At 40.4% G+C, this 11,316-nt stretch overlaps 1 protein-coding gene across 1 annotated transcript; it reads left to right on the top strand.

Moving 5' to 3' along the window:
* Nucleotides 1-1,651: 1,651 nt before the first annotated feature.
* On the top strand, nucleotides 1,652-8,636 carry nipal3 (NIPA like domain containing 3). Its single transcript, XM_056238882.1, has 11 exons — nucleotides 1,652-1,883; nucleotides 3,873-3,941; nucleotides 4,157-4,328; nucleotides 4,835-4,894; nucleotides 5,188-5,333; nucleotides 5,563-5,659; nucleotides 5,832-5,967; nucleotides 6,043-6,131; nucleotides 6,221-6,284; nucleotides 7,001-7,095; nucleotides 7,303-8,636. Exons 1-11 carry the CDS (start codon nucleotides 1,830-1,832, stop codon nucleotides 7,476-7,478), a joined length of 1,158 nt encoding a protein of 385 aa, XP_056094857.1. The 5' UTR covers nucleotides 1,652-1,829; the 3' UTR covers nucleotides 7,479-8,636.
* Nucleotides 8,637-11,316: the final 2,680 nt, after the last annotated feature.

The raw sequence follows: 11,316 nt of genomic DNA, 5'->3' as shown, positions 1-11,316 counted from the left end.
CTTGATGATCTGAAGGTTTGCTTTCCACAGGCCTTCCACGCCCAATGACATCTGAACATGCGTAGAGTGATGACACATTTCTCATTTCTCATAACCTCAGTAACTATTATGACATGGGTGTACCTCTTCTCTACAAAAAATTAATTAGCTATAGATTATTTTATCCTTTCGCAAAATGGTGAAAGGTCACAGATTCGTTTCATGTCAGCCACACCACAACCCATCTATTCGTTGTCTGCAATGTTTTATCTATCACTAGCAGGTGTGGTGGTGGTGGTGGTGGTGGGGGGGGGGGGGGGGGGGGGGGTGGAATACACATATTTTGCCTAAAGGAATGAGCGAACCCTAAAACAACATTAATATGTGCGTCATTTCAGTTGTGCCATTGATGAATGGCATAATAATTGTTACCAGCCTGTAGCCTCATAGCTCTGGGATATGATATTGGAAAATTGCTAAATATCAGTTTTGGAACATCTCAAGGTGCTGCTTTCAGGCAGAATCTTGTGGTCTTGGGCTCATATAAACATCTTGTTGAGGGTATGTGGGTCATTACTCTATTTCCAACAAACTATAGATTAATAATTACCTCAACCACAGGTTGGCACAATACATATCCTCAGCACTGCAGGGAATTCATAGGACCTCAATGGCTTTGAACTGCTACTTGGCTACTGTGTACTAGAAAGTAAGCATTTAAATTCATTAGAATATAAATCCTGGATCGTGGCATAACAGATATTGCTAATATTGTCGATGGTGTTATGACCTAGATGTGGTATTATTTTGGTCTGGGTGTAGGTCTTGGGAAAGTCTAATCTTAACGCCAACTGTACTTCCTGGAGGAAACTTCTCTCACATATAGCAATGTGCCCAAAAATATATATTTTTATTTCATTGTGTGGTACAACAGCAGAGTCAAAAACCATGACCAGGCTGATGACATTTATGTGTACTTACTTTAAGAAGGTCACTGGTGCCATCTACTGTCCAAACCAGATACCAAGTGTCAATGCTCATCAAGAAAGAAAGAAAGAAAGAAAGAAGAAAGAAAGAAAGAAAGAAAGAAAGAAAGAAAGAAGAAAGAAAGAAAGAAAGAAAGAAAGAAAGAAAGAAAGAAAGAAGAAAAATAAAGAAAGAAGTCTCTTTTACAGGATGTATCTTAAAGAGAATTTTGTAAAATCCAAATAAGCTTTACAGATCCTTATTGGAAAGGGTTTAAACAATGCTTTTCATGCTTGTTCAATGAACTAACCATAATATTGCACAATGCACCTGTGGAACTGTCCAGACATTAACAATTTACAGATGGCAGACAATTACAGGGATAGTTCAACCAAAAATTCTTATAATACTCACCCTCATGTTGTTCCAAACCTGTAAGACATTCGTTTATCTTCGGAACATAAACGATGAAGATATTTTTAATGAAATCTGAGAAATGTCTGTCCCTCCAGAGACAGTAAGCCTACTACGTCTACTGCACTTTGAGGTTTCAAAAAGTTGTTAAAGAGATCGTAAAATTAATCTATATGAATTGAGCTGTTTAATCAAAAAAAAATTTGGGGGGGGGGGGGGGGGGGGGGGGTGTAGTTGTGTAAAATGCGTGCTTCGTCACATCCAAATCCGACGTCACACGGCTGCGTACAACGTCAAGTCACTTGACAGGTGTACCCGGAAGAAACGGCGTTTCGAAAATGGCGATCCACGTAAACTGCAGCCCAAACAGAGGAAAGTAGAACTGTCTTTCATCCGAGTGGCAACTGGACTGAGCTGTGAGACGGGCTCGGTGATGCGTGTGTAGGGGAAGGAAGTCATCTGAAGTAAGGATGAACGGCGTGAGAATGGCACGAGACGACAATGTGACGGAAGACTCTTACACCGTGAGTCTATGCTACAATGTTTGCAATAACAATCAAACTAGAAATGCAAAACGAAAATAAGCGTTTACAAAAGCTGATCTTGAAATAGCGATTATGTTATACTAAACTGACTGTTAGCCTAATACTGATATAGCTTAATGCCACACTAATGCACATACAGTCATGGTCTAAAGACACCTGCTGGTTTTTAGTAGGTCTTATAATTAGATAAATACAACCTCAGATGAACAACAACAACACATGACATATTACACCGTGTCATTATTTATTTAACAAAAATATAGCCAAAATGGAGGAGAAGCCATGTGTGACCAAATAAGCACACACTTTGATTTAGCCTAATGGCTTGTAGAACCAACTTTAGCAGCAATAACTTGAAGAAATAATTTTCCATATGACTTTATCAGTCTCTCACATCTTTCTGGAGGAATTTTGGCACACTCTTCTTTACAACGTTGCTTCAGTTCATTGAGGTTTGTGGGCAATTGTTTATGCACAGATCTCCTAATGTCTCTCCGCAACATTTAATTCGGGTTGAGAGGTCTGGACTTTGACTGGGCCAGTGCAACACCTTGATTCTTTTCTTTTTCAGATATTCTGTGTTGTAGATATGCTGTTGTGCCTGGGATCATTGTCCTGATGCATGACCCAATATCGGCCAAGCTTTAGCTGTCGGACAGATGGCCTCACATTTGACTCTAGAATACGTTGGATGAGTTCATTGTTGATTCAATCACTGCAAGGTGTCCAGGTCCTGTGGCTGCCAAACGAATCAAAATCAAAACAAAGTCTTGTCTGTCCAAAGTTTCCAGAAGTCTTGAGGTTTGTTCAGATGCAACTATGCAAACCTAAGTCGTGCTGCCATGTTCTTTTTAGAGAGAAGAGGCTTTCTGCTGGCAACTCTACCAAACATGCCATACTTGTTGTCTTTTCTAATTGTACTGTCATGAACTTTAACAGCTCTGAACTTCTGAAGCAGTGTTTTATAAGTACCATTGAAAGTGAAAAAGGGAGATGCGAAGGCCAAGTATGGTAACCCATACTTGGAATTTGTCCTCTGCATTTAACCCATCCAAGTTAGTGCACACACATTAGGAGTAGTGAACTGAACACACCAGGAGCAGAGGGCAGCCATTTTTGATGTGGCAACCAGGGAGCGATTGGGGGTTTGGTGCCTTGCACCTCAGTTCATTCACTCCCCCACCTACATTTCCTGCCGGTAGACTCGAACCCATGACCTTCGGGTTACAAGTCAGACTCTCTAACCGTTAGATACTAATATAGTTTTCACGGATTCTGATATAGTATCAGTTATTATAGTTTTTATTTTTATGTTTTCATTTTATTTTCATTTACATGTTAACTGAGGCCTGTAGAGTCTGAAGTGTATTTTTGGGTGTCACGGTCTGACCTTGGGGTGAATTTGCTGGGACGTCCACTTCTGTGAAGATTGACAACTTTCTTGAATGTTTTCCACTTGTGAATAATCTTCCTCACTGTAGAATGATGGAATTCAATTTGTTTGGAAATGGACTTGTAACCCTTCCTAGATTGATGGGCAGAAACAATTGCTTCTCTAAGATCATTGCTGACATTTTCCTCCTTGGCATTGTGTTATCACACACCTGAATGCTCCAGACTGCCAAAACTTCTGCTTTTATAGAGTTGGTCATGATCATGGTCATAACTTCCTGATGATCAGTTAATCAAAGACACTTGATTAGTAGCGCCTGACTGCTACTTACCCTCTTAATTCCTATGGAAGCAGTAAGGGTGTACGTAATGTTTCACACATGGCCTAGTTTTTGTTTTATAAATCATGACACGGTGTAATATGTCATGTGTTGTTGTTGTTATGTCCTGATATGTAAAACCATAGAATTCAAAAGGGTGTACTTTCTTTTTTCACTATATATATATATACATATATATATATCGTTACATTTTAACAGGACTTTAACATGTCTTATCTTTGTGATTTATACACAGGAAAACCTCATTGGTACATTGTTAGCTATCTTTGGAAACCTGTTGGTCAGCATCTCAGTCAGCATTCAGGTAAGTGTGTATTTGCAGCCTACATTTATAATTGCATTGTAATTCAGGGTCAGGGTGTGTTCAGGTTACGCCCTGTGAAAGTCATCTGCTTTTATTTGCCTTTTCCCAACATCTTGTTTTATAACCCTGCTGCTGTTTGGTATAGTATCTAGGAGAGTGGGTTTAAAAAGGTGTAATAGACAAACATGCATAATGACTGATGTTTTCTCTCGCAGAAACAAGGTCATGTGACGTTGGCAGGAAATAAAGACCCGAGGCAATACTACTACACTAAGACCTGGTGGTCTGGCCTGATGCTGATGGTTCTGGGGGAGGGCGCACTGTTTGTGTCTTATGCTTTTGCTCCGCTCTCTCTCATAGCTCCACTTAATGCCGTGTCTGTCATAAGTAGGTATTATTACTGTTATGTTGCATTCACTTCCATATTTTATACTGTTTTCTTATATTTAATGTAATTAAAATGTTTATATTACAGTGCTTCTTGACTGATGTTATTTGCCATAAACATTTATTTTTATGTGTAAGTGTTATGTAAGTCTCATTGAGATACTATTATAGTTTTTATTAATATTTTGAATTTGTTTTTATTTTAATGTTTTCATTTTAGTTTAGCAATTTTGTTGTTTGTCTTTTTTGGCGGGGGGGGGGGGGGGGTATGTCTATATATAGGTTTTATTAAATTTTATTTCAGTTTTAGTTATTTTAGTAGGCTACATCAAGCTATATGAAAATGTGAAATGTTTACTTTGCAACTAGCTGAAAGTTTATTTGATTTGATTTCAGTAAATGTTTATTTTATTTCAAGTAACAAACATGTTTTTTTTTATGGTTTTAGTTAACTCAAATAACCATGCTCTGAAGATGACCAGTGTTTTCTGTTTTGTTCTTCACAGCAAGCTCCATTTTAGGTTTCCTGTTTTTGCGGGAAAAGTGGAAGGCACAGGAATTCTTGAGTGAGTTCTGCTCATCTTTCTCAGTAAATATATATATATATATATATATATATTAATATTTGTATATATTAAAAAACAATCATAAATAGTGTTGATTACTTTCAGTTGCATAATGCTGGCTTTGTTGAGCAAGCTGTGTTTTCAAAAGATTGAGGAATTTGGGGCTATGTGTTAATAAGCAACAAGTAACTACTTATTTGTATTATTAATGCAAACAATTAAATGCAGTCCCTATGCAGTGTAATTGTTCAGACATTACAGAAATGATTTCACACATTTTCTTGTGTTTGTAGAGCGCTACATCTTGACTTTCCTGGGCTGTGCCTTGACGGCGGGCGGCACTTACCTCTTTGTGACGTTTGGGCCGAATTCTCATGAAAAGCTGAATGCCGAGAACATAGTAAAACATGTTATTGGCTGGCCCTTCCTCTTATACTTGGTAATACACACCCTCATCTTTTAGAAAGTCATTGTGTGATTATTTAATTGGTATAATATTGTGTGTTTTTTGCCTGAGAATAATGTCATGCTTGAAATCATTACAGTCCAAATTATTATTATTATTTTTTAATTGCAAATATTAAACCAATTTTTGTTGATGAGTGAAAACACCAGCTTGTCTTTTTCAAGTGTTGATGATTAGCATTGAATGCGGTTTGTTTTTCCAGCTTCTGGGGATCATCACATTCTGTCTGGTGCTGTATTTCTACAAACAGCGGAATGCAAACTACCTTGTTCTGATTTTGCTACTGGTGGCACTACTTGGTAGGACAATTACACAACATATGCTGTCTGTAGAGCCCATTGTGAGCCCATTACTCAAACTGATCCACAAGCAGTAGATGTTTTGCAAAGTTGCAAAAAAAGCTGAAGGAATGCACAGATAAAGAAGTCATAAATATACCAATGACCAAAATAATGGAGCTTTGCCCCTTAGGTTCAGTGACTGTAATCACAGTGAAGGCGGTTTCAGGGATGATTGTGCTTAGCATCTTGGGTCCTCTACAGCTGTCATATCCCATATTCTACGTCATGTTCGTCTGCATGGTGGCTACTGTCGTCTTTCAAGCATCGTAAGTTCTGGTGTTTGTTGTGTTGATGTTCTGATGTTCTGTTGTTCTTTTATATGACTTGACTTTCTTTATTAGATTTTTAGCACAGGCATCTTATCTGTATGATTCCTGTCTAATCGCCTGTGTGAATTACATTTTCTCCACAACATTTGCAATTGTGGCAGGTAGGACTTGCACATTTCTTTCTCTATCTTCATTTCAGCACTATGTTAGTGGTCTCATTCTCATTCCCATCGCATTTGTTTTAAAACAGGAGCCATATTTTATCAGGAGTTTTACCATGAAGACGTTCTGCACATATGCATGTTTCTGTTGGGGTAGGTTTTATGATGCATTCTAACTACATCATACACTACTGGTCAAACAGTAAAACAGTAATATTGTGAAATGACTTTTTTATTTCAATATGCATTAAAATGTCATTTCTTATTATTATCAATGTTGAAAACAGTTGTGCAGCTTAATATTTTTGTGGAGACTGAAAATATATTTTTTAAAGGATTCTCATGATGAATAGAAAGTTCAAAAGAACGGCATATATTTTAATGTTTTTTTTTTGTAACGATTATAAATGTCTAAGTTCACTTTTGATCAGTTTAATGCGTCCTTGCTGAATAATATTAATTCTTCAATTTTGTTTTACTGATCACAATCTTTTGAACTGTAGTGTATGCCATTCACAAAATTGCTGAATTTAATAATCGCAGAAAAAGTTTACTAATTAGTTTTATTTCCTTTAAGATTAATTGAATGTGTTAATGCATTAATTATGAAAAATGTAATATTTATATTAAATATTTATATCCATTGATAGCCCTAAGTTAGTTACATGAGATAGCTGATAGTTACATTCAGTATCTCATTCATCAAGGTGGAAAATACTCACTATAGTACTATGTGATACACTGTAACACATCTGTGTCAGGAAGAAAACTGAAATTCCACACACGTTTGTTTTCTCAGCAGTAGCAGTGACTAACAAACTCTCTGGGATTTGTTCAAACGTGTCTTTGTTCTTTGTAATTTTCCGCAGATGTGCTATATGCTTTCTTGGAGTGTTCCTGATTACTAAAAGCAAGAGGAAAGTCAAATCCTTTGAGCCATATGTTACTATGGACATGGTGAAAGGTATGTATATATATATATTTATTTATTTTTTCACCTTTTTTCATTAAGATTTGGAAAGGAAACTGGTGGGAAGACACCAGTCTTGTGCTTTGCTTGGAATCTGGCTCAAGATAAAAAGGCCAGCTGATGTCATATCTTATTTAGAGATGGCTGATTTATTTATTATTGTTATCGTCAAGCCAAACAACCAATCATGTGTCAACACAGGTATTCCAACCATTCACAACAAAGGCTGGGCTGTGCAGCCTGATTATAACGGCTCGTTTTCCTACGGAGCACTGGAGAACAACGACAGTGTGGCCCCTGTGACACTCCCAGTGGAGCAAGAGCTGTCCGTCTCTCCGAGGCCTGTTAGCCAACCATCAGAGCTGAAGAAAGACTGAGCGCAGATGTGCCTGAAATGAAATTAAGACTGATTTAAGATGAGAAATGCTACTCTGTGTTTAAGCATTACTGGGTTGATTATTGACAGCACTTATAGAACACAGTTCTGGAATATTGGACCATTCTAGAACTTCTGTATTTCTCTAGTCTCATCCTGAGCCAGGAAAGCAAGCTATAACACATGCTAGGATGCAAATAATGACTTTCATTGGTGGCGTTGATTTTATCCTAAGAAAGATTGGCATGTTATCTTATACTCATATCTGTAATCATGCTTTAAATGTGCTGACTGACATGATCACTCCCGGCCTTTTATCAAAGTGACAAAGCTCATGTCACTAACCTAAAAGCCTAAATATACCTCAGAAGATGTTTTGGATTCTGCTACTGCTTTGTACCAGAGATACTGGTGCCGGTCCAGCTTTATTAGCCAAAGACTAATGTGGATTTCACAATTCCCAGCTGGTTATATACAAATACATGTTTGATACTGGCTTAAAATCAAAAGTCGAGTATGAGTCTCATTTTCCATTTTCAGGCCTAACATGTGTGCTGTGCCTATTATTTATTCCCTGTGCCTTTCTTAAGCATACCAAATAGACTTTCTGTACAAATCTGCATGTTTATGGGTAATAGATTGAATATCAGAACACTGCTGGTGGTTGAAATGTACAGATACCTTCTGTAAAACTAAGAAACACTTGTAGATATTTTTTCATAAATACCATTGCTTAGACTAATGTGGTCAAATATTTTATCATTGTTTTTGGTGTGCGGCGTTTCTTTTTTTTTTTCTTTTTTCTTTTTAAGTTTAACGCAAGTCATTAATGCTGTATTTATTAAACCATTGCCTTGGACTTTTTATTAAACGATAATGGGAAACCTGACTGTCTAAGCCACATCAATACACTGAGTTTTCTTTAAGTGCAATTACTACTGTGTTGAGATCATGTAAATTTAATTGAGTTAATTTTTTGAGAATTTTTATTTGAATTTAAACTAATGTTGTTTATACTATTACAACCGTTCCACAATGACAATCATAATGTCTTTAACCAAAATAAACAATGAAATAAGACCAAGCTTCAGTCAGCATTCTGTGTAGATAGCACTGTGGTAAAAATCCTGTTGAACCAATAAAACACATCTTTTTGTGACTGCTTGTTCTTTGATCTGTATTTACCACTGGAGTATAGGTTATAGCTGTTTTACATAACCAATGTATTAAAACCTTTAATCTCAGTCATATTGTTGTGGACTGTTGTATAATTGGAGAATTTAACTGTTAGGGTTAGTATCTCAAGGACTGACTTGAATTTGTAAAACTGCCTTTGTGTAATGAGTATTGTTGTTTCATTGTTGGCCATGTATCCAGGACCTTGGCCATCTATTTTAAGGAACCATTTGTTTATTATATGACACTTTAATAGGTTACTACATTATGGATGCCTGATGCAGCTCACAGACTCGGAATGAATTTGATTGTGCAAGTCAAGATTACAACAGGCTGCCAAATTAATTATAAATAATTACAAAATGAGGAAAACACTTCCTCATATTGAACATAATCTAATGGCCATTTTGACTATAATTTATCTGTTATTGATATACTAATGTTGTTACATGTAGTAGGTCAGTGCAACACTACACATACAAGTTGTTTTTAATGAAATACGTTTAAAAAACGTTAATTCATACGTTTAAAATAAAGTTAATTCATCATAATTAATATAATGAAAAAGACACCGAAAGTACTTATTTAATTCTATTTTAAATAGGCCTACGTGTTTATCAATCATTTTTTCGTGAGCATTAAGCTGTGTCGTCAGCAAGTTGTTTCCCATCATGCTTTTGATCAGCGCAGTCGGTGGAGAGCAACTGCGGGCGACTGCAGCGAGAGTTTTTTGACATACGTCGGCATGACATCAGAGCAAGGCGGACCGCACTCGGACACATTTCTAACCGGCATGCATCTCGCGCTGATCACCGGGGATCGGATCTGCGCAGATTTTGCTCACTCATCTCAAACAAGCCTAATATCAACAACAACGCTCTTCAACAATCGTCTTGCGATAGGGTTGTTTGAGATGCGCCTCGCCTCTGAAATGTAGTCGAGAGTAGGCGCCTGCGCTTTTTCACTCCTCCCCTCACTGCAGCCGCCTGCTCAAGACTACATTTCAGGCGAGGCAAGGCGCATCTCAAACAAGCCTAATGATCATTCATAATAAATTCTGATGTCATTTGCCAAAACGGCGTCCTCCATCACACATCATCAATTCTCGTTCTCTTACGAGAGGTTCTCTCGTATTGCATAAGTTTAGCTTACGCTACGGGTAAAGTTCATCTTTGCTCGAGATACTGAAGCCAAAATTATCCTTAATTTTGTATATATTGTCAACGCAGTGCAGCAGCTGCAGACCTAGAGCAGGCTGCCTAGCGTGCTCATTGGCTGCCTTGCGGCAACTGCAGCAGCCTACCAGTGAGCCTGGCGTGACGTCACGCCCAATGGTGGCGCTTCGCGCCCACTACGCGTCACACCCCGCGCGAAGGGGTGTGGCTTAGCGTATAAATACGGGGCTCAGAGGCTGCTTCCCTGATTTTTCATCTCTTCAGCGAAGCTCTTCATTTCCGCTGGATCCGAGAGAAGCCGCCGCCGTTGAAACCAGCGACTGCAAGCAGAGGAAAGCGCCTGAGGAAGCCGGTCGACTTCTCGCCGCCTTCAGCCTTCCGTGCCAGCAACTCTATCCGGCGACAATATCCTTTACTGCTCTTCGGGTTCGGGTGTGGATGCCGAGGTGATGCGTCTCCTGGTGAAGGCCGTTGACCACCTCGGCCTCAAGTGGTCACCGCCCAAGGAGCCCGCACTTAACCGCCTGGACGGCTGTTTTCTTCAGCGCCGCCATCAGCCACCGGCTTCAAGGCCTGCTCCTTTTCTGCCGGAGCTCCACGCCGAACTCTCTAAATCGTGGAATGCACCTTTCTCCGCGAGGCTCCACTCCAGTTTCTCCGCGACGCTCTCCCACGTGGACGGCGCCGCCGAGAGGGGGTATGTTTCCATTCCCCAAGTGGAAGAAGCGGTAGCAGCGCACCTTTGCCCGCCCTCCTCTGGATGGTGCTCAAAGTCTGCGCTCCCCTCAAAAGCCTGCAGGACCACGTCAGCTCTCGTCGGCCGCGCCTTTTCCGCCGCCGGACAAGCTGCTTCCGCCCTGCACTCTATGGCCGTTCTGCAGATCCTGCAAGCCGCCCTCCTCCGTGAATGGGACGAGAGGTGTTTGGATCTAGCTGCGATCGCTGATCTAAGGAGCGCGACAGACCTTTCCCTCCGCGCCATTAAGACCGCAGCCCAGGCCATTGGCAGATCCATGGCTGCGCTAACCGTCACAGAGAGGCACCTCTGGTTGATGCTCGCAGACAGAGGGAGTCTGAGCGCGCCGCTTTCCTCAACGCGCCGCTCTCCCCCACCGGTCTCTTCGGCCCAGCAGTCAACGGCATTGTAGATCGCTTCTCCGAAGTACAGAAGACCTCGCAGGCCATGAATTTGTTTCTGCCACGATGCTCTATCTCAGCCACAGGCCGCTCACGTGACAAGCCGCCGGCTAGAAGCTCCACTCAGCGTCCAGCCAAGCCTGCCGCTTCGCAGCGTCGACAGGGCGGCCGCCCTAGATCGCGCTCGGACAGCCGCCGCAGGCCGCCTCCCCCGCGGGGACCCCGGCCGAGGATTGCGTTGAAGCCCGAGCAAGCGAAGCCCTCCTAACATCAGGGGAGAAAAGACGGTTGAGTCCCGCTGCGGCCGGACCACCGTCAAAACGCCATGCCTTGTCAGTCCCCCACAGAGGG

Source organism: Rhinichthys klamathensis, unplaced genomic scaffold (genome assembly GCF_029890125.1).
Source record: "Rhinichthys klamathensis goyatoka isolate OS25496 unplaced genomic scaffold, OSU_Roscu_1.1 h1tg000547l_1, whole genome shotgun sequence".
Lineage (NCBI taxonomy): Eukaryota > Metazoa > Chordata > Actinopteri > Cypriniformes > Leuciscidae > Rhinichthys > Rhinichthys klamathensis.
The sequence above is the reverse complement of the archived record's forward strand: the minus strand, read 5'-3'. Positions and strand labels throughout refer to the sequence as shown.